The 23,534-nt window shown below is 42.8% G+C and overlaps 1 protein-coding gene across 1 annotated transcript; it reads right to left on the bottom strand.

Moving 5' to 3' along the window:
• Positions 1-630: 630 nt before the first annotated feature.
• Positions 631-13,420, bottom strand: LIN7C (lin-7 homolog C, crumbs cell polarity complex component). Its single transcript, XM_066552205.1, has 5 exons — positions 13,360-13,420; positions 8,315-8,433; positions 7,135-7,206; positions 6,577-6,786; positions 631-4,084 (listed from the first exon to the last, which is right to left on the bottom strand). Exons 1-5 carry the CDS (start codon positions 13,394-13,396, stop codon positions 3,929-3,931), a joined length of 594 nt encoding a protein of 197 aa, XP_066408302.1. The 5' UTR covers positions 13,397-13,420; the 3' UTR covers positions 631-3,928.
• Between the last annotated feature and the right edge of the window lie 10,114 nt (positions 13,421-23,534).

Raw genomic sequence — 23,534 nt, 5'->3', positions numbered from 1 at the left:
AAATGTGTTTTTATTTCCTATCATCAACATCAAATGTTCACATAACATTTCTCCATGTATTTTCAAATCACAGTCCAGCCTACTTAAATGTGAAAAAAAAAATCAACAACACCCCAACTTGTTTTACATTCAAAACTGAAACATTTTCTCTACGTCAACCTCAGTCCATAACTCTTGAAACATTTTACCAACAACGTTAGGAACTGTCCTTTGAAGGACTTACAGAAATTCAATATCTCGTAACTTTAAAGATACTTGATTCAAACAATTAAAATATCTGACCCAGAATGAGATACTTGATTCAAACAACTGAAAGGTAATATCTGACTCAGAATAATATGCATCTTTGAGTTTATGTAGCTGACTTCTCAAAAATGCAAAAGGTTCTAACTATTACAGATGCTTTATAGCACTCCTTCCCCAGCCAATGACCAAACACTGGGTAGAAAAGGGACAATTCAAAAGCCACCAGGAGACAACAGAGCAGAGATTTCAAGTTTCTCTCTGTGGATGCCCAAACACCCCCAAGGTGTTTATGCTATGCCCTAGAGACTATAAACAGCCAATTAAAGCAGTCTGGAACCTGGACTCAAAATGGACAGTCAGAAGAAAAACACACAAATACAGTGGTGTGAGACTGAACTTTTATTTTTCTGTTGATAAACGCAAAGATCCTTCACAGCAGCAACAGATGCAGAAGTCACTTGCAGAAATGACAGTTCTTAATATGTTGGTATACCCATGTGTGAGAAGTGTGTAGGGACTGCACATTAACACAGTACAGGCACTGCTCAGTAGTAACAGAGATCAGGTTTCTAGGCATATTTTAATCAACCCTTTCCTTATTAATAAAGGGTTCTTGTAGCATCAAAAATGATTATTAATTAGCTGGCTGTTATTTATTTTTTTTGTTACTGCAATTTAAAAACATTTTATCAAACTCTATATACATACTATTTATATGCCCAGGTACGCCTCTCCACATTTTGTAGTAGTTGCCAAACCAGACCAAATGCTACAATTCAGAATCAAAATGCTACTGCATTTAGCAGCTCTAGGTGCAGTGAAGTAAATATCTCATCAGAGTAACAAAACACACCCTGTTCAGTAATACAAGGGACATGGTATGTAAAATGAACATTCCTATCTTGTATCCATACCTTTCTGTAATATATATATTTATCTATGGCTCTAAAACATATCTCTACTAATTAACAATTAAATTAAAACACATCCACAATTGGTCTAACTAGCGATTTTGGTCTCAATACTTTAAACATAAGTTGTTCCATAAAAATATACAATTCAACAACATGGTTGTATCAGCAACATGAGGCCTTGTGAAAGAGGCCTATGACATAAAACCAACCATGCAATTCAGTGCTCAATGTCATCTAACTGATAAATATTTATACTGCATTTTCAAATTACCAGTATCTCCCAAAGGTCTCTTTGCAGGCTTACCATGCTTACAGACATGCAGAAAGCAGTCACATTTCTCACCTGCCCATAGCAACCACAATTTCTGTTCAAATAGATCAACTGACAAAGCACAAGCTTCAAGCTGTCATTTTTAGATTATTAACCTTTTTCCCTTCTTTCACATATTGCTTCACGTGAAATAAGACTAGGGATTAGCCACACAGCAAGAACAGCACTTGTCAGTTTAAGCCTCTAAAAATCATATTACTAACAGTCAATTAGGATGTATGCATAGCTGCCATACAAGTGAACTGATACCCAGTAGACAAGGAAGTTAACTCTTCAAAAGGTGTAGTTAAAGACCCAAACCCAGAACCTGAACTACACAAGTACAGCATCAAACCTTCTAAGTTCCCAAAAGTGGATCTGTGTCCAGAAATTTTCCAAATGGTACACAAAACCCATGGCACCATCAAACATCCATGAGCTAAGACAGCAGTTGTCCACAGATGGAGATGTCCTCATTGAGCAGTTGTGATTGTGCAGTACAAACAAGAATCCCCCAAGTCAGAAGCAGTCAGTACTCAAACCCCAGACAAGCTGACATGTCACAGTAACCTGGCATATAAGACTCAATAGCAATCAGTAATTTAGGTACTAATTCCAGAAGCAATACATTCAATATGAAAATAAGACTACAACAGAAGATAATAGAAAGACAAGAATGGTATGACAATTAAGAGGAATAATTCTTTTACACAGCAGAAAGTCAGGGGAATATCTGGACTTCTTTTGCACTGCATTTACATATCTTCTGTTTCTCAATATAAAAATACATCTAGAGAGTCAATCCAGAACTGCAAACAGCAATCATGTTTTTCCCCATAACTGCTTTAAAATTGGTACAAAATAATGTAAGTTACAGGAATGATTGTTGCAAATTTGTAAATGTTGGCTATTACAACATCATTATATAAGAACACCAACTGTAAATTATTTACAGGAGAGGTAATACAATTTCCAGAGTAGTGAATTATAATTCAGCAGAAGTGTAAAAACAATGTACTTACCAAAACCATTACAAAATCTGGTATTGTTACCAGCTACACAGTAGATTGTGATTACATTTTGTAGTTGACATACAACATATCCCTAAGAAAAGTGCCAAAATACTGCTACATAAGAATCTTCTTCTTTTAAAAAAAAGTCAGTTAGCAAAACCCCCAGCCAATTCTAAGCTAAGCAATGTCAAAAGAAAGCAGGAAAAAAGGGATGCTGATTGTACAACTATGTCTTATTAAATGCCTTTGAAAAAATCTGTAAAATCACTTTGTCACTTAAAAGTCTGACACAAGACTTACTAGAAAAAGCCAAGAGAAATATCACCATGTATGCTTCCCCAGGGCATTTCAGGCCATTCTAAACCTACACATTCCTCCTAACCCGTGGGGCACAAGGAGACTGCAGACATTCTGGAACTGGCTGAGCTGCTGAGGGTTGCTGTGCTCAGGGGCCAAGTGTCCTGCTGGGTACCGGCCCCCACCAGAGCAGCCAGGGCCCTGCAAGGGTTCACACTCTGCAGGTTTTTAACACCAGCCCAGGGGCTGGCACACATCACCCTCAGCAAACCCTTCAGAGGGACTCAGCAGGCTGGAGAAACGGGCAAAGGTCAGCAAAGTGCAAAGTCCTACACGGGAGGAACAGCCCTGTCCAGCAGCACAGACTGGGGAGCGAGCAGCTGCAGACAGCCTCGCAGAGAACAGCAGCGAGCCATGAGGCACCAGGGGCCCCTGCAGCAAGGAAACCCCACAGTGCCCTGCTCTGCACTGAAGGAGCACTGCCAGCAGGCTGAGGGAGGGCACTCTTCACCTCTGCTCAGTCCTGCCAAGAACAGCTTGAGCACTGGGACAGCTTTGGGCTCCCCAGCCCAACACAGAAACGGGCACACGAGAGTGAATCCAGTTCAGGGCCACAAAGGTGGTGAAGTGACTGGAGTATCTTACAGACAAGGAGAACTTGGGAGAGCTGGGATTGTCTCTCTCACCTGGAGAAGAGAGGGCTCAGGTGATCTCACCAGTCTGTGCCAATGCCTGAGAGGGAGGAGTGAAGGAAGGGCCTAACTCTTCCCAGTAAATCTAGGGATGGACAAGAGGAAGGGAGCACAAGTGGAAACAACAGAAGCTCTACTTAAACATAGGAATGGATCTTCATAGTGTAAGGGAGAGCAAAACACTAGAACAGACTGCCCAGTCATCTTCTGGAGTCTCCATCCTTAGAGATATTGAATAACTCAGCTTGTCACACTCCTGAGCAACCTGCTCCAGCTGGCCCTCCTCTCAGCTGGGCAATGGGGCATGGACTAGATCCAGTCCCTCCAACCTCAACTGTTCCACGATGCTATGAAAAGGACAGGGTTTGAGGACAGGCATTGGATCAACCGAGTCACAAAGAAACTACAAAATGCAAAAGGAATATATATTTTCTCTTTAAGTTATTGCACACAGTGTTAATTTTGCTGCCTTCGTTTTGCTGATCTCATCTTTTCAAACCTTGACTCCATTTCTTCCAGGACTTTTGGTGTGTATCGCACAACCAACTTCACCTTGCCTTGAGCTGCCTTCAGCAGTTCCACTGCCTTCTCATGGTGCTCCCCTTCCACGCTCTGTGAAGCACAAACCAGCTACTGTTACTAAGGCACACACTGGAAACTGATTCTTACATTCTGTGTACAATTCTATGTAAGCATAAGCCATTCTATTGATGTATTGATTTATACGTACTCTATTTTCAAGACTGCATAAGGACAATGTAACAATTTCAGGAGTTACATTCGAACAAACCAAGTGAGGTGAGGATAAAAATGCTAATTAATATTAGCAAAAGAATAGTGCAAAAATCTTTAATTTATGCTGAACAATTCTGAAAATTTTGCAATGATAACCTTAGTTGATTATGAAATTACACTCAAAAACCAAAAGCTTCAGGAGAAGGCTTACTTAAAATTTGATATTAATTTTCTTTTTTTTGCATGCATTTTAAATTTAGCAGCCACCCTCAATTTGCTAAATAAACTGACACAGCCAGCTGCGAGATAACTGCCCCTCTTGGTGCTACCTGGTATCACAACAAGGGAGAGCAGTGCATGCTGGCTGCTTGCAATGGAGCAACTAACATGCAGTGTGTTGCTCCACTTGTCTCCCAGCAAACCCACACCACTCCAGATCATTTCCTCTCAACTCATTATCAATAGCCTGACCCAACTCAGAAGACCACAATAAAAATGCTTTCCTATACCAACTCTCAGAATTTCTTAGATTATATTAGATTACCTGTTATCTAGATTCATCTCATTAGAATTTATAAGCAACACTTGTCAAAAATGGCATCCAATACGTTCCTGCACAGCAGGTATTTTATCAGCAACACTTCTTGCTGCCAAACTTATCAAACACAATGACAGGACCACTCCAAGCCCACCTCCCACTGGTGCTATTAAAAGCTAGAGGGCAGGTGATGCACCTGTTGACTGGAGGGCTTCCCTGTTACTATAAAGTTACTTACAGAAAGAAAAACATCAGTTAAAAAACCCCAAATTATTTCTCTTCTACCAGACTTAGACAACCACATACATCTGAAAGTTTTCCTTTTTGTTATTCAAGCGGATGTTTCGGCTGCTCTGTTTAAAACTGGTAATAAAAGGTTTGTAGAGCTGTTTAATTCTAAGAAAACACCTAAATTCTGAAGTACACCAGAGATCTCCCACCTGAAAAACATGAACTTGTTTTTCAGTCATATTCCCTGCAGTCTTGGCAGTGGCATTTTCTATTATTATTACTCAAGTATGAATTACAATCACAAGAAAATGCCTGTCATGTATTATGATGATTCCACCTGTAAATACCAGATGGCAAGGATTTTCTGAATACAGCAGCATTCTTGACAGCAATTTCTGCACTTGCTGCATTCTTACCAGGGCTACAAATATATTTATACACGTGCATGCACACAGAGAGCCATTGCTAGCTGTCCCAGCTGCCTGCTGATCAGGCTCAGTTTTGGGTGGGGTGGTGGTTTTGCTGTCCTTAAGAGACTCTGCGGGTGAGGAAGGCCCCATCTGAGGGCAGTTTGGCACCAGTGCCAAAATGTTCCCCGATAACAGAAGGCAAAGGCAAGCACAGTTGCATCAGTAGAGCTGATTTCTCTCCTGCCTCTTGGAGAGGACAGCTGGAGTCCCAGGTGACAGTCAGGTATGTCAGAGGTTTGTGCCAGCCAGGAGCTCCTGAGTACAGACACCCAGGATCTGTGCCCAGGCACTGTTCCTTTCAGGAGTCAAAACCCCCCAGAATCTAGCTTGACCCTCAGTCCTAAGATAAAACTTGGTTTACAGATGTAATAAGAATAGTAATTTTAAGCCTGCATAGATCCTCTCTGTAAATAAAAGCAAGTGCTTGGGAGTTATTTACATGCATGTGACTGAAAGCTGTCTCAAGTCAAAGCCTGCCCATAACCTTTCCTTTCCAGTCTCCCTTTTACTTTTTATATTTTTGGTTCTTCAGAAGAGGATGCTTACCAAAAAAAAAATTCACATCAGCACCTCAGACACACAATTCTTAAAATACAGTAAAAAGCTTGCTTCTGAAGCTCAGTATAGTGAAGTGGAAGGATAGAAAAATACCATACAAGGTAACACCACCTTGTAGTTCCATCTCATTACAGCTTTCATCATGCAGTAGCATTTTCACTATGGAAAAATGAGAATCTGGTCAGCCAAAAGCAACATAGCATAATTTACTCCCAACCTTAGAAGGTGCAGAAAACTCTATTAGTAGAAATCTGCATCATGAAACATGGATTAAAAAGGAAGGCAGCTTGTATTTTACAGAATCCTCTGACTACATTTATATAACCCCTCAGAATCTGAAATACTGATATAGACAGTACAGTTCCTTTTTGAGACAGGTAACCAAAGCACAACCCCAAAACTCTCAATGCACACAACTCCACAGAAACCTAAGCAAATTTGTTTTGGGAGGGCAAAAAGAGAGTCTTTTGCCAAGATCAGAAGAACAAGGAGCTAGTGCCATGTGTTCTCTGTGCCCCCTCAAGTGGAAACAAGCAGCCACTGCTACATAGAAAGAGAAGAGCAGCTCCTACCACTCCGTTGACAGAAAGCAGCTGGTCTCCACGTTTCAGGCCTCCATGTCTGTCAGCTATGCCTCCAGGGATAATCCGAGAGATATAAATGGGAGAATTTTGTTCTTTGCCTCCCATAATGTTGAAGCCAAGGCCTTCTTCTGTTTTGGGTAGTTCAACCACTCTGGGATGAGAATGACCTTCACTAGCAGCAAATGCAGCTACTGTGGCCTGTGAGAAACAAGATTTTGTCATTTACAGGAAATTGAATACAGTCCCTTTAGCTAGGCACAGTGAGCAGGCTGAAAATGTATTTCATCTCAAAGTACTCACATGTTAAGACAAATGAGACAATTAACTCCCTACCTACCAACACTAGCATGAAAAATTCACAACTCCAAGAATAAAATTGAAATGAAAGAAATGAAAAACCACGAGTCTTGTTATACCTTTTAATAACCTGTTAAGCTTATCCATTTTATCAGCCATCTAGATAATAGCCTTTTGAATTTTCTATCATCTTCTGCTTCTAAAGTAATGAACTACTGCATTTTTTGCAAGTTATGGTTTGGCTTTTACCTTTGCTGTTGCATTAGCTCTGACTTCGGGGCTACTGCTGATATCCACAGTTTCATACACATGCTCATACACCTTTAGAGACAAAACAGTTCCAGCATGAGTAAAACAGATAATTTTCCTGCTTAGGTAATGTAACAAAATATCAGGTGCAACTCAGAACTGTGTACATTAAAAGCACACACCTCTAACGTTGCTCCCTGACTCACAACAAGAACAGGCCATCTAACACTCTCTGAAGAAACACCTCTCTGTATTTCTGCTGCTCAGTCTCAGCCCAAGGCTCCCCCCCTAGCACAGGACCCAGGCCCCACCAGTATTCAGGGAATGCTCATGGCTGGGCTGCCACACCTCACTCCAGGTATTTTCTCTTGCTGGATTCAAGTGGAATTGTTCAACATGCATGCACACAAAAACACTTCAGGGCTGCTCTTCAAGGCTTTGCTGATTGCCCATCCCTCCCCAAAAGCTCCCAAAGTTTCCTTCAACTTTAGCAACTAACTGAGCATCTCAGGGAAAAACAAGGATTGAAAACACAGAGACAATAAGGATACTAATGCTAAGGAGGTGCTTCCACTGCAGGCTAACCCACATCTCATCTCCCTGCCAACCACTTGTACCTGCTAAGCAACAAGTACAGTGTCCTCAATGGCATGAAAACATCAAGATGACACCTGTGTCTACAAACAGGTTCTTTAAAAATCATTCCAGCTGTTATCATCAGTATTAACATAAGCAACAGCAATAGCAAGGCACATCCAAACACCTAAAAGTCTCCCAAACAATACTTGGGATGAAGATGAGGTGGCACAAGACTCCACCTAAAGATGGTGTGGATTTGGCTTAAAAATAGCATTTGGTACTTTGCCTTACATAGGCAATTGGTACTTGGTCTGTTCTTACAAACCAACTGGAAAATATCCTGCTAGCTGCCAGTAAGAACAGACTCTCAAAATAACCTTTAAGAAGTGATTTGCTACTAAGCCATTATTTTATACACCTATGGTGTCCCTAATTATTTTATTTTGAAATTACTTAAAAGTAAGGCTTGTTCTGTTAAGCTCTGTAAATTAAATGCTGCTTTATCAAGTTCAAAATCAGCTTACTGCAGTGAGCACAAAAAGCAAAAAGTAAATCATAGTGGACTTTGACTGAAGGTAACTGTTCCATCAAGTTAACTTACCTCTCTTACAGCATTACAGAATTCACTCTGCAGAACGCTTTGCAAAGCCTGTAGCTTTTGTGGTGGCACTTCTCCACTTCTCTGTAACTTTTCCAGCAATTCAATTGCTCTGCAGATGTCTATGAAAAAAATAAAGCACTAGTAATGAGGAATGCCTGAGGAATCTCAAGGTACCTTTTTTTAATTAAGGGAGCAGTCTGTGTGTATGCACTTGCATACACTTTAAAACTATGCTTTAAGTTTTGTTACCCATAAAACCATGTCTTTACAAAAGGCTACAATACAACACTACTTCAGCCTGTTATAAATCAGCCACAAAAACAACCTGGACATATCTGGACAACACTGACATGCATATTGCAAAGACAATCCAATCTGTCCTCAAAGGACTGAAATATTGGCATGTGTATTAAAGTATTGGGAGTGTACTCTTCAAAATACTCTATGGATGGCATTTCGTTAACACACACTTAATATTATCAAATATGCTCATTATGAAATATTATAATATTTTAATATTAACAAATATGCTAACATCCCTTTTATATTCAAAAATCAGCTCAATAAGGTATATTCAATACTGCCCATAGAAGAGGGCTGAAAACCATCTGGCCTATTTCCTTTCCCTCCTCAAGTGCTTATAAAACCAGCAGAACTCCTTTTTATATTCTCAGCTGAGAGAGAACATCTCCATAGTCTAGAATCCTGAACCCCAAGCCTCTTTCAGTCCCTTGAAATTTGTTCCTAAGAGTTGGCATTGTCCATTTTCTCATAAATGCTGCTCTGTGTAATGAACTCCATGAAGGATTTGACTCCAGACCAGAATGACTCAGGACAGGCACCAAATGCAATGTGACATTCTCTTGGCAGCACCAGAAGAGCAGAATACATTCACATCCCTCACTTGTACTTCCAAACTGTTACATTAGTGATTATTCTGAAACACAGAGGAGTCCTTGAACAGAACTAGGACAGTCTCTTGGAAAAGCAGATCGAAAGGATTGCTTTCCTTATCACAAAGACAAAAAAGCAGTGATTAATCTACTACATAAAATGATGCATAGATCATTTTAGAACAGGATGAAGTCTGGAACACTGCTAGTCCCAAAGGCACTATTTCCTTTTTTCTGTAACTAACCTCTAGGTACTCATTTTTCATGTGAATGCACACCTACTCAGCAGTACCACGGCAGCACAGAGGAGGTGCAAAAGCCATGAACCTCTGAAACAGGAGTGTAAAAAGAGACCAGTTCTGTAACAGGATGAGAAGGTAGCATGCTCTGAAATCAGGACACAGCCCACAGCAGTGCTCTGTCCATGGCATGAATTATCAGACACACCCAGGCCATGCAGCTGAGTGAACAAGGCAAACCTGAAGCACACAGACTGCTCAGCCATGCACTGGAAACAAATCCCTCATGGGAAAACACTCAAGTACCACAGCCCCAAGACTCAAATTATTTCTGATGATAGTTAACATGGCCATATATTGCCATGAGCACTTGGTGCTTTCTGGCAAGCATTTCCAAGCTTTATAAGCATCAGCTATCCAGAGCAATGCAATACCAAAACCTAAATGAGCTACTAATAATCCCCCGTTCTACAGAGAACACATTTTTCACAGTTACTACCTGTATAACTGCAAAATTAAAAAAACCCCCACATTTAAAGCTTACTTCCCAATATACATTTTGCAATTCATTCGAAACCCAAAACAGTTGGTGAAATTAAAGACATTCCAGATGATGCAAAATCACCAACATTCTTAGTAACCCCTGTGCTCAGCACCAGCAGTACTGATTAACATAACACTTAATTCATCAAGTAGCCCACTGACCAACTTGAAGAGCTATGATCAAATGGAAACAGCAGCACTTCCAACCTGACAGCACTCCATGGATTAATGACCAATGTCACTTATCTACCAACTACAGCACCACTATCATTTCAGTACCTGCAGATGTCTGCAGACAAATGGTTATTACATGCACATAGAGGCTACATGTAGCCACTCCTGAGCCTATGGTCTGTGAACCACATGAAGATGTAAGATGTACAAACTTGCTATCAATTTGATTAGGATTCTGAAGAAACTTTAAATGGTGACAAGAATGAACTGATACAAGGAGTAGCGGGAGAAATGAAGGCACCAGAATTCCAAGTGATAATTTATCTTTTTTCCACCTTCATGTTTTGTCATTAAGTTAGATATGCCTCCTACCTGTATCTCTTAACAGACTAAAACATTAATGACACAGCACTTTTTACCCTAAGGTAAAATTGGTTTGTTTGGGAACCAGCTCTGTCTTTCATTAACTACAGACTAAGAACACAGAATCAGCTTTTCAAAAAGTGATTAGGATACACTGAACTGGATTCATTTTCGGTGAAACTAAAGCAGAGGACACACTCCAATAAAAAAAGTGTTTTCAGATCAAAGGACCAAAGTATTGGTATAAAGTAAAAACTCAGAGCAGTCAGACACGGCATGAGAGTCAGATCCTCAGTGCTCAAACCATCTATCACACCACAGTTCTTGCTCAGGCAGACAGAGACAGCACATCCCACCAGCAGGACACTGTGCTCCCAGCAGCTGCTCTGCTGTGTGTTATTGAGAGGATCCCATTGTACCAGTGCGGAAGTGCAACTGAGCACAGCTTTCTTCTACTGAACTGCACTGGGCACCACCAGTCAACAGCTGAATATTCTATCTATCCCAGCAATACTGCTTTAGGAAAAAAGTGTTTTGCTGGGAATAAAGAGCAAAATACACTTTCTTTCAGTTTTCAAGAAAAGCCTGCTGACTACTGTGTTGAGGTAATTTGCTTCCTCCTGAGTGACCAGCTGAGAGCTGTCTTCCTCACAATACAGACACCAGAGCTCAGCCAACTGTTCAGCACCAGAGACCAAAATGAACAGCACACAAGTGGCTCAGTGATGGATTTCAACAAGGATCGACACAGATGTAGCTCCAGAGGTGGATAATTTAAACAACCCAAACCATAAAAATAACTGTAAAAAACAATCCATACATATAATGGATTTCTTTTCACCTTTTCTTCCTTTTTATACCACACTGCCTGCTCTTCACAAATCACTTTTTGGGATCGCTAGATGGAAATTCTGAAAAAAAGAAAACATTTAAACTAAAAGAATGTGGTGGGGGAAAAGCCAGCAAGATGGTGTGTGTGACCAAGACACAGAAAGAGAAAAAACACAGCACCCTCACAGACACTCCTGATTAATTAGCTGCACTGCTTATGTGCAAGCATTCTAGGTTCCTGAGCTGTGTGTAGAGCTAGCACATCACCACTACACTGTAAGAAGGACTGAAATGGTAACTCTGGTTTCATTCCTGCCCTCTGGTGACTTGGGGAGGTGCTGTACAAGAATCTCCAGTGGCCCTCGTGGTAAGCATAAGGTACTGATTTAAAATCAGCTCATTTCTATACTATTCTCTCTTTTCTCGTGCTATATGCCAACAACATTAGCGACTTTCACTTTCTAGCTAATTATGACTCATCATTAGTTTAGGTGCAGTCAACCCCCACACAATTAACAGTTACCTATTTCTGTAAATAAGGCTCTTGCTTTTAAATAAGGCTCTCTTTTTCTTCTTTCCTTAAAAAGACCAATATGCCTGAAGACCAAACAGCTCCTTTGCTCCACTGATCCCGAAGTAACTCTGCAGATTTGTTTGCTTTCAGGGACAGGGCACAGTGGCAGGGTAATGAGCTGAAGGATGGGACCTGAGCCTTAAATCTGCAGACCTCCCAAGCACGACTAATCCACTGCTGCAGCAGCTGCCCTAATTAACAAGCTTTGAGCCGAGACAGTAGATGAGCTGTGTGAAGCAGAGACCTTACATAACTCACTGTTTACAGGCCAACTCACACAGCTCAAGGGGTTCCCGGGTGGGATGGGAAGCAGGGCTGGCAAAAAAAGAAAAACTGAGCTCCTCAGCAGGTAACACAATAGCAGCAGAAAAATGAAGTGGGTATGTACAGTGTGTTATACGCCTACAGAAACACATCTAGCAGCAAGAGCAAAAGCGGTGGTGCTAGTGGGAATGGTAGGGGGGAAAGTCAGAGCAATCAACCACCTCTACTTCACCTGTTTTCCTTTTCAAAAACATGATTTCTAATTATCAATAATCATTTCCCATGGAAATTTCATTTTCCACTCCCTACTGTCCTAAATCCATACCGACAAACCCATCATCTATATTGTTATAAAAGCATCTGTGGGCCTCACACAGTACCCGATCATCACACTGAAGGAAATTTATAATTGTTTCCTAAAAACCGTGGATAAATCTCTCAAACATACTACACAAAAGTACCCAACTAGGTTCTATACTTGATCTTCAATTCTCTCTTCATTTCAGTTACACAGCACTTGTATTGACAATACAAATTAAGACTACATACTAGAAAAAATGGGGTGAAAACAAATATGAGAGGGTAACAGAAGACAACCATGAACAAATGTAGCAGGATCCCTGCATGTGTCAGCCGTCTTCTACAAAAGAAGTAAACGATTATACCCAACACACAGCTAACCGACTGAACTCAGAACTCTAAGACTTCTACTGTGTTCAGATGAAGTTTTGCCATGAGAGAAGCAGAAACCGAGAGACAGCAGGCTGAGTAAGAGCAGGCTGAAGCGTTCACAGCAGCCAAGGCAGAGCAAACATAGCTACAGAAGGCCTCAGGCGAGTGCCCCACGGAAACTCAGCGGCAAACCGAAACGGAGAAAAACCTCCGGGGGCTGCACAAAGCAAAGCCCAACAGGTCGGCCCCACCGAAACGCTTCCAAGAGCCAGAAGCGACGGCACCCGGCTCAAATCCCATCAGCTGTTCGAACGAGCCGCGGCTGCGCCCGGCGGAGAGCCGCGTCCGGGCTCCTGCGGCAGGCCGGGAGGGCGGCACGGCCACTGCTGCCGCCGCCCCGCGGCCCCGGGCCGGGCCGGGGGCTCCACGGCTGCCGCCGCCCGGCCGAGCGGAGAGCGGAAGAGCGCCCGTGCGGGCCGCGGCCGCGCTCACCTCGCTCCAGCCGCACCGGCTCGCCCAGCGCCGCCATCTCCTCCTGCCCGGCCCGGCGGAAGTGACGCGGCAACGCCGGAAGGGCGAGGCGGCCCGGCCGAGGGGCCGAGCCCCGTGAGGGGCGGGGCAGCCGCGACCAGCGGCCACGGCCGAGCGGGCCCGCAGGGGCCCGGCAGCTGCCCGAGTGCCCGCCAGCGTACCTGGACACTGTTCCTCTGCACCGTGCGATGCCCAATCCCGATGGGAATTGCCGTGGAACATGTCCTCTCCGTTTTGCTCCCCGTGCTTTAGCCAGACTGAGGACTATTGACACAACGCCACACTGAGGCGCATCCTTCCGTGCGCCTGGAGATGGGATATGCACATATGTTAAATACGTAAATAATGTTAAATACACGAACGTAGACAGACTCATAGAGAGAAATGTTGTCTACCTGGACTTCAGCAAGGTTTTTGACACTGTGCGGAAAAAACAGTGTCCACAGAGACAGAAAAGTTCTGCAACTTCTTCAAACAGTGGACTCCATAGGTCCACTATACAATATTGTACTATATAACAAATACTACAAATATATATTATATTTAAATATATATAATATATAAAAATACGAATAATATATTAAAAATCTCATAAAATATATATAAATTATATATATTCATTTATATATTTTTATATTTATATACGAATATATAAAAATATATAAATATTTTTATATTAATATATATCATTTATAATAGAAATATATACAATATATGTATATATTTAATATATTAATATATATTAATATAAAATAAATAGAAATATTTATATATTTATATAAATATATACACTTAATACACTTAAATGTATTTATAATATATGTATATAAATATATTAAAAATATATATAAATATATAAAAAATTAGAAAATTATATATAGCAAACAGTACATAAAAATGTCTACTATGTGTAATGTATATCTACAAATATATACACACATGAATATGGTTCTGCCTGTGTGAAATGCGAGACGTGCTTTGTATTTCCTGTTTGGCACCAGTTTAATCTCTTTGTGGGGCTAATGCATTGAATTTGCCATCTGTCTCAAATCACTGCAAGTACAAGCGTGACATACTTACTGTGTGAGTTTCTTCTGGAAAAGAGTAGGGGACTACTTCAGAACATGTATTTATATGCTCCTAATTGATTCTGAGGGCAGAACTCTGCCCATTTGGCTTTGATTTTGTGCGCATTTTGTATTTTTTGCTTTGAAAGAGAAGAGCTCTCAACAGGTCTCCAAGTGTCCGCCAGTGTGGCAGTGATGTACTCGCCTCTCTCTGTGATTTATTTCCATGTCAGTCCCTCTCAGTTTGAGGGCTGCTGCATGTGCATTTCCATGGGAAGGTCACACAAATGGAATTTTGCAGGTGAACAGAATTAAACCTTCACAGCCTAGTTTCCGGCGAGAAGCGGTGTTTTAGCAGCCGGAATTGTGAAATGCTTCTGAATAAAATCCAGATGTTTCTATCGGTGGTGCAGGAGTGACCATTCTGTTAGAAGGGGCTGAAATTTTAAATAACCTGCTCAGACTTTGGACAGATTAGCCTATGGAGAAAAATGAGTGTTCAGCAATGTTCCATCAATCCTAAGCCTTTCTGAAGGACATGTATGAGAGTACATGTTTAAATGTTTAAAGTGCCATTCTTCTGACTTCTGTAAGGACTAAGGATTCAGAGGTTCAAGTGGCTGCTTTAAATTTCCTATAGACCCAGTGACCTGGACAATGACAAAACAAGAAAAAAAATCTGAAAAGCAAATTTTAAGTAGTGCTGCCACTGTCCACTTGATAGCACTCTCCAGCTTAAATCCCATAACTCCAGCAATTTGCACCGATTTATACCTGCAGAAAAAAAAACCCCAGCAAAACAAACCAAAAAAAAAAACCAAACCAGAACAAAGTTTGGCTTTCTAGGTTGTGATCTGTGAAGAAGAACATTGACAATGTAATAGTTAGCAGGAAACAGGGTTTGAATTCCAGTTCAAGGAGTGGATTGCCAGGGCAGGACAACAAGGGAGGGAAGAAAAGCAGGGCTACAGGTTGTACAGCAGAACAAAAGGCCATGCATAGCCAACTTGCTTTTTCCTTTCTGAGCAAACATTCAAGCACTCTGCTGCACTTTTACAGCACTGCCTGATTTTTGCAGCGGTGTCTTAAGTTGCAAAGGTGGGCTGAAGTATTTTAGTGTGGTTTTTACCTTCCAACAAAAAAAAAGTACTTAAAGAAATAGCCACTGTGTAAGTTCCAAGTCTGTCTTGATGCACTGGAAGAGAGTGAACTGCTGAGTCTAGAGCATGCTGTGCTTTTCTCAAGAAAAATTAAATCCATAAATGGATGCTGACACTTTAAGTACTGACATGACAAACTCTTTGTGCCATTTCAGTCAGGAAAACCAGATCCCAAACCTGGCACTCCAGCCAGAGCCTGATGTGTTTAGAAGTAAATGCAAAGGAGCAGACTTGGTTGGAAAAATTGGTATTACTCAGTACTTCCACTTGCATCAAGATGAAACCATTAAAAATCAAAATTTTTAATGACCAACTAGAATGAGAGAAAGACTGCAGAATATTTAGGAATTTTGTGGCTAGGAAGCTCTTTAGGAGATGTGATACAAAGCAGGGAGTCAAACACAAAGATGTCATGTCCAAGGTCAGCTCACTAGTCACAAGGCTACTGTATTTTCTAACATTTTTCCATCACCTATTGGCTTTCTGCATTCCCCCACCCCTTGAAATGCTTGCTTTTGTTTCAGTCCAGATCAAAACCAACTACAAGAACCACAGGATCATTTTTTCATTGGAACAGTAAAAACAGTAATTGGCAGTCTTTGCACGAATGTACATTGACATGTGAGTGGAAAATTAAACAATTCCACTTAAAGAAAGAGGCAAGTGTGTAATCAGAAACAGAAATCATAAAACTATCTGTAGCCCCTACTTACTTCTAGTTCCAGATTAATATCCTAAGTTACCTCTTTCAAGGTGAATAAAGTAATCATAAGGACATTGCCTATTCTGGAAGTGCTCCAGCGTTACCCCTCTCCCTCACACCTCTTATTTTAACTAGATATTCTTGCTTAAGCCCAGCAACTTAGTATTAAACATATTTCTAAGAAGCCTACTCCAAATTTGGTCAATATCACTTATTCTCTTCATTTCTTGTCATTCTTTCTCTAGTGGATTTGTGCAACAGCTTCACAAGAAGTTCCCTTAGCACAACTCAATTACTGCATACCTTGAACCTTTTTGTTTTCTGATGAGGCCATCTGAGGCCACTCTGTTCATGCTGGAATATGTCAGCTGTTCTGGGAGTGAATGTAAGAAAAAAACATGCAGCTGAAGAGGTGCTCACAATTTTGTTTAAATACTTGAGCTGAAATACAGTAACTAAGTAGCCATTAACAGGTTTAGAAAATACAAATTAAAATTTCCACATTGGTGGACACCAGACTATATTAATTTTGCTAAATAAAAGACATAGAGCTTTAAAAGTCCAGCTAAAAAAAATATTGAAAATCAGCATTTGTTGTAATAAGCAGCTGCACTGCTAGCTCTGCTTTAAGACCAAGCTTTCCAGTCCTTTGCTGTTGCCTGCCCCAGGTGAGTAACAAGACCCTGGTGAGATAATGGAGGAGGTTCTCCTCTCCCTGCCTTGGGCAGAGCATGGCTGTGCTGACAGATGCCTGTGCCTGCATGTGTCAGGCAAGGGCTGCTGCTTGCTTCCAATGGTTCCTTGATATGGCATCCCCAAAGAGCCTGTAATCCTTGTCTGCTTTGTTCTGCATTGCTTAATATCCAGTGACTCAGCAGCATTCCCTGCCACCCACTGGCACATCTTCCCTGTTATTTTATGCATTGTGAAACAGCCACTGATTTCATTTCATGGGTGAGGAATGAGCCTGCCACTCGTAATCCCCCAGCACCTTATGTGGGATCTTAGTAGGGAACTTCACAGCCCCAGGAGAAGTTCAGCTGGCATCTCAGTAAAGGCTCTGCTCTGTGGAAAGCCCGTTTTCAAGTGTTTATCCCAGTGATCATCCAGGGCCCAGGAAGCCAAGGAAATGGCAGGGAAAGCACCAAGGGATACTTACTGCAGGAGTGATGAGCAGATGCTCCAGGAGAGGCACTGAACCAGCTATGGAGCTGCACTGCCACAGCCTAGAAACTTCTCTGGGAACAGCAGCTGCAGGAATATCCCTGCTCTGTGGGATAGAGAGACCCACCTGATCCACCTTCAGCACTGAGGGACTCCAGAAGGTTCATAATGCTCTGCTTGCTTTGCTCCATGGGATTTTGAAGACTTGCTTGGTGTATTCAGCTGTAACTCTCTCCTGCTGTTTGGAAATAAATTAAAACCTTTGAAGAACTACCTCTCTTACCAACACTTGTGTATGGATGTAGCTCCCTGCTCCAGCCATTAGGATTGTCCCCTGGGAGGAGCTAGCCTTGATAGCTTGCTAGTTTGAGTTAAATGACTTAAAAGATAAGTGGCATTTTGTTCTCATTACACTAAGAAAAGCCAATCAATATAAAGCCCATCAATGCATTAATATAAAAGCAGAAACCAAAGAAAACTGATATTAAATGGAAATTCAGGATCCATTAGATTGAACACTACAACTCAGTTTCCTGAACTAGAGTTGACAAACCAGCAGTAAGTGTCCAGCAGGGAGTAGTTCTGCTTGATTATACTGACTAGATGATTTAATAGGTCTCTTTCCTCTCTAATACCTAGGACCATATGGAAATCAATGGCAGCACACTTAGTGGAAGTACCTTCCCTCCCCTGCTCCAGGTGCATGGCTGGAGCTGCCTGTGCAGAGCAGAGATGCCAGCTGGGTGGCACCTCTTCACACAGAAACTCTAGGCCAAAACCCAAACGATTTCTGCTCAACTCTGAAAACACCACCTCCTTTCCTTTGTAGAACCTGAGGCAGAACCCTGCCCCAGGAGAGGAGAGAGTGCCTGCTGGAACCCAGGAAATTCCTCTGGCTGCCCTGGAGGACTTGAGATCCTGTCAGGGGGCTCAGAGACCTTGGCAGAGCCCAAGACCCCTGTGCCTTTGACCTTGACCCATGAAAAAACAATTAGCCACCTTTATATGAAGAATTACAAGTCAAGTGAGTTTAAGTAGAATGATAGTGCATTTATCACATGGAGAAAAAATAGATTTTTTTGGGTTTTTAGAATGGGGGTTCAGGGGGCAAGATGGAGGGATCTGGGCATGTCCAGCCTCTCTCCTACTTCTTCTTCTTGGCCTCCATCTTCTGCTGTGATGTTGGCACTTACAGATTGGTTGAAGGTAGAAGCTCACTGTCTAACAGAGGTGATAGGTATTGGGAAGGTAATGTAAATAATGTACACATAATTTTTAGTATAAAAAGACAACACCACCCCAAGGACGGGCAGTGTGCCTCTGTCTGACCTGCTGAATGAACCTCGGCTGGACAGGAGAAAATTTTATAGATAAAAACCAATAAACAACCTTGAGAATGAGAAGAGTTCTAACTCCTTTTACTGCTGGGCTGGGAAAAGAGACTTCCTAACACATCTCAGGGTCACTCTGAGCAGCAGGGATTCTGAGAAGTGTCAGCTGTCTGTGGAAGGGCAAGGTGGGCAGCAGCTGGCAGCAGAGTGAGCTCTCTGCCCTGCACCTGTCCCCTTCCAGGACACAGGCCAGGGGACAGACAGCCGTGCAGCTGGGAACAGACACTGAGGCGTCCCCTGCAGGCTTCCCCCCATGTCACAGCCCTGGGAACACCCACCTGAGCCATGTGCCAAGCAGCCCAGCCAGGAGCACTTCCCCAGAGCGAATTCGCTGTGGAAATGCCGTGTCTGAGGCGTGGAAGCAGCTGCGCCCTGGGTATTGCCGAGGTTTCGTGGCGCTTTCCGTTTCTGAGCTGTCATTTCCGCCCATTCCTAGCAGATACCACTCTACTCTAGAGGCTTGCTAACCAGAAATGGCTCTTTACCCAAATGCCAGACCTCGACAGAAACATTTCTTGGTGTATTTTCAGAATACAGGCAAACAGTCTTAATCCATCAAAAGTTGATCAATAGCATAACACATCCAATTAACAAGCAAAAAGGAAGGAGCAAGGCCGTGCCTACCCAGTGAAGCCCATGGCGATAAGCAGAACCAAGCTCAATAAATTAAAAATATTTTAGTACACAGTGGCAGACCTATGAGAGATCACATTATATATCAGCAGTGCTGGTAAAAAGCATAGATGTAGGAGAAGGAATAAAATCTAGGGATTTGGTAGTGAAATAAGGGAAAACGAAATAAAACATCCCTTCTGAAACAATCTTTATGAATTAAAACAACAAATATGACACAAACCTCCCCGGCTCCAAACCCCCTTGTTTCTCACCTAAACGTCGGACAATACCAGCAGAAACCCCAGCGGAGCCAAGCCCTGCAAACAGGACGCTGCTACCTTGCACAGGAGATAATCTTTCTGGAACATTGTGTGTGAGGGCTGCGAGCCGCCGTCAGGAGAAGGACGAGCAAGAAAGCGCCTCAGGAAACCAGGGGGGCACACGGGCACGGGGGTGCCGGAGGGCACGGCCGCGGTGCGAATCACCACCACACGGCTCTGCCATCGCCTGCCGCTCCTCACGGTGCCCCCACACCCCACGGCTGCCCTCGCCGAGAGCCACGGGGGCCACACGCGTACGGGAGCTTCGTGAAGGGAGCGGGCGGAGCGCAGGACGGCACGGGTGGGGCCGTGAAGAACTGAGCGTGGCCAGCGCCCCGCCCCGCCTTTTATAGGGCGCGTGAGGTACGCCCGCTCTGCGCTCTCATTGGTGGAATCTCCACGCCCCCGTCGGATCTGACCAATGAAATGCCCGCAGCCTTAGGAGGGATCTGATTGGCTGAAGCAGCTGTCAATCAAACCCGGGATTTGTTAATTGACAAAGTAGTGACACCTGTGGAATTAATTACAAACATCTGTGATAATTCACAACATCTGCGCTAATTCACGCAAATCTGCGATAATTCACAAAAATCTGTGATAATTCACACAAATCTGATATGTGAAATGTGATATTCACACAAATCTGCGATAATTCACAAAAATCTGGGAAATTCACACAAATTTGTGACAAATCACACAAATCTGTTGTATGTGAAATGTGGAATTCAGACAAATCTGTGATACGCGAAATGTGAAATTCAGACAAATCCATGACAATTCAAACAAATCTGTGATAATTCAAACAGATCTGTGATACGTGAAACATGAAATTCAGACAAATCTGTGATATGTGAAACGTGGAATTCAGTCAAATCTCTGAAATTCAGACAAATCTGTAAAATTCATACAAATATGTGAAATTCAGACAAATCTGTGAGATGTGAAACATGGAATTCAGTCAAATCTCTGAAATTCAGACAAATCTGTGATAATTCACAGAAATCTGTGACAGTTCACAGAAATCTGTGATATGTGAAACGTGGAATTCACAAAAATCTGGAATAATTCAGACAAATCTGGGAAATTCATACAAATCTGTGACGTGAACTGCGAAATTCACAGAAATCTATGATAATTCACTGAAATCTGTGGTAATTCAAACAAAACTGTGACGTGTGAAACGTGGAATTCAGACAAATCTGTGATAATTTACACAAATCTGTGATCTGTGAAACATGAAATTCACATAAACCTTTGGTACTTCTCACAAGTCTGCGACAAATCACACAAATCTGTGATCTGAGGCATTCACACGGTGCTGTGTTATGCTAATCAGGAATTGATATGTGACATGTGACATGTGATTGATATGAGCCATGTGCCATGTGAATTGATATGTGCCATGTGAATTGATATGTGCCAAGATTTCCCTTCCATGCAAACGGGAACCCGGACAATATGCAAACACATCTGCCTCAATCAAAGCAGAATTTCCATCCTGGCCCCTTTGTCCCTGCTCAGGCACAAAGGTTGGCAGCAATTAGGGAGAAAATCAAATCAGAAATCAAACACGGAAAGGAAGATGAGAGGAGGCACACAACTGCATGTTTAAATGAGATACAGTTGGTAAAGGAAAGCAATCTTTCCCAAAAGGTCACCAAATCCACTAGGACAAAAAAAGAAGTACTTGTTATTATTTATTCCATTCTCATGAAAGAGATACTTATTCTTCCACCTTCTCTGGTGTCTGTGTGAGTCATTAATTCTCAGGTAATGAGTGATAAACCAAATGAGACTTTTCCAGAAAAAGGGAAGAGATGGGCCTGATGCCTCACTTATGCTATAATTAAACCAGCAATTACAGCCTGCACTACCCAAACCCCACAGGCCTGGGTTGTTTGCTTTGCAGCTGGATGCAGCATAAACAACATCCCCTGAATGTCTCTGACAGTGTTTTTAATTGATCATGCCATTGATCATCTGCTTGCAGAGGCCGGGGGTTTCCTCTGAGAAGTTTCTGGTGTCTCACAGCGGTGCTGATGAAAGCACAAATGCTCACAAATGTGGCTGACGTGACTCACATCTCAGCTTTAGTTACTCCTCTCCATCCCAGTGGTTCCTCACCCTCTTTCCATCCCCACAGCTGAGCTGTGATGCTGAGCACGGGCCAGTTTGGGGCAGAGGCAAGGGATTGCAGCTCTGGTGCTGGTCACCTTGCCAAGCCAGCAGCTGGCACTTGGGGACCCCAGACCTGAGCTTGCTGCAGCTGCAGCAGTGTTGGAATGTTGTGGAATGTTGGGGGACACAAGGCAGATGATGGCCTTTGGGCCTGCTTAACATAAGAGATTTGATAATAGGATGCCTTGGCAAAAGCAAACGGAACTTTGGAAATGGATTGCTGGATTGCAAGATTGTAAGAACCCCTTAAATCAAAGTGGAAAAAGAAAATCCCATTAAACTCTGCAAGCAAGAGATGTTGTTATATACAGAAGTTTGTGCATGTGATTTTAACCTAATCATTGCAGTACAGATCACTAGTCTCCCTGAAATAGTACATAAGCATTTGTATCCCACAATAAAATCAGATTCTGATCACCCAGTCAGTCTCCCTGTCTCTCTCTATCGCCAGCACAGCAGGATTATTTTTATTTTTAAGCTCATTTCTGTCCATATGTGGGGCTGTCAGGAGCAGCACGAAGCAGATGCTTCTGCACAAGTGTGTGCTGCAGCCTGGAGCCCGGGCTGGAGCGTGGGTGGGGCTGCACATCTCCAGCAGGAGATGTCCTAAGAGCCACAGGGAGGGAACATCTGCTCCTCTGCAGAGCTGGAACATCTGCTCCTCTGCAGAGCTGGAACATCTGCTCCTCTGCAGGGCTGGGACATCTGCTCCTTTGCAGAGCTAGAACATCTGCTCCTCTGCAGAGCTGGAACATCTGCTCCTCTGCAGGGCTTGAACATCTGCTCCTCTGCAGAGCTGGAACATCTGCTCCTCTGCAGGGCTTGAACATCTGCTCGTCTGCAGAGCTAGAACATCTGCTCCTTTGCAGAGCTGGAATATCTGCTCCTCTGCAGATCTAGAACATCTGCTCCTCTGCAGAGCTGGAACATCTGCTCCTCTGCAGGGCTGGAACATCTGCTCCTCTGCAGAGCTGGAACATCTGCTCCTCTGCAGAGCCACAACATCTGCTCCTCTGCAGGGCTGGAACATCTGCTCCTCTGCAGAGCTGGAACATCTGCTCCTTTGCAGAGCTGGAACATCTGCTCCTCTGCAGAGCTGGAACATCTGCTCCTCTGCAGGGCTGGAACATCTGCTCCTCTGCAGAGCTGGAACATCTGCTCCTCTGCAGGGCTGGAACATCTGCTCCTTTGCAGAGCTGGAACATCTGCTGGCCCGTGCTCAACATCCGCTCCTCTGCAGAGCTGCTCCTCTGCACACCCTGGGGCATGCAAGCACCACCAGGCAGGGGCTGCTGGTGGCCAAATGCCCCTGTTGTAAAGAAGTAAAGAAGTTGTCTCTCTGTAAGATAAAAGATTCAACACATAAACTGTTGTGTCCAATCGTACCTAAAAAAATTCTCCCTGCAAAGGCGACTCCGATGGTGGGGAGGGAGAGAGGATGATGCATCTGACTCCACTGATGTCGGAAGGCTAATTAATTATTTATTATAATTATTATATTTATTATACTAGATTATCCTATACATCAAAAATGGAAT

The sequence above is a fragment of the Molothrus aeneus genome, chromosome 6, assembly GCF_037042795.1.
Source record: "Molothrus aeneus isolate 106 chromosome 6, BPBGC_Maene_1.0, whole genome shotgun sequence".
NCBI lineage: Eukaryota > Metazoa > Chordata > Aves > Passeriformes > Icteridae > Molothrus > Molothrus aeneus.
The sequence above is the reverse complement of the archived record's forward strand: the minus strand, read 5'-3'. Positions and strand labels throughout refer to the sequence as shown.

Coding starts and splice junctions, on each gene's coding strand:
- LIN7C (XM_066552205.1), bottom strand. CDS start 13,396: ATGGCGGCGCTGGGCGAGCCGGTGCGGCTGGAGCGAG. Junction 8,434..13,359: donor GCCGGTGCGGCTGGAGCGAG/GTGAGCGCGGCC, acceptor TTTTTTTCATAG/ACATCTGCAGAGCAATTGAA. Junction 7,207..8,314: donor TCTGTAATGCTGTAAGAGAG/GTAAGTTAACTT, acceptor TTGTCTCTAAAG/GTGTATGAGCATGTGTATGA.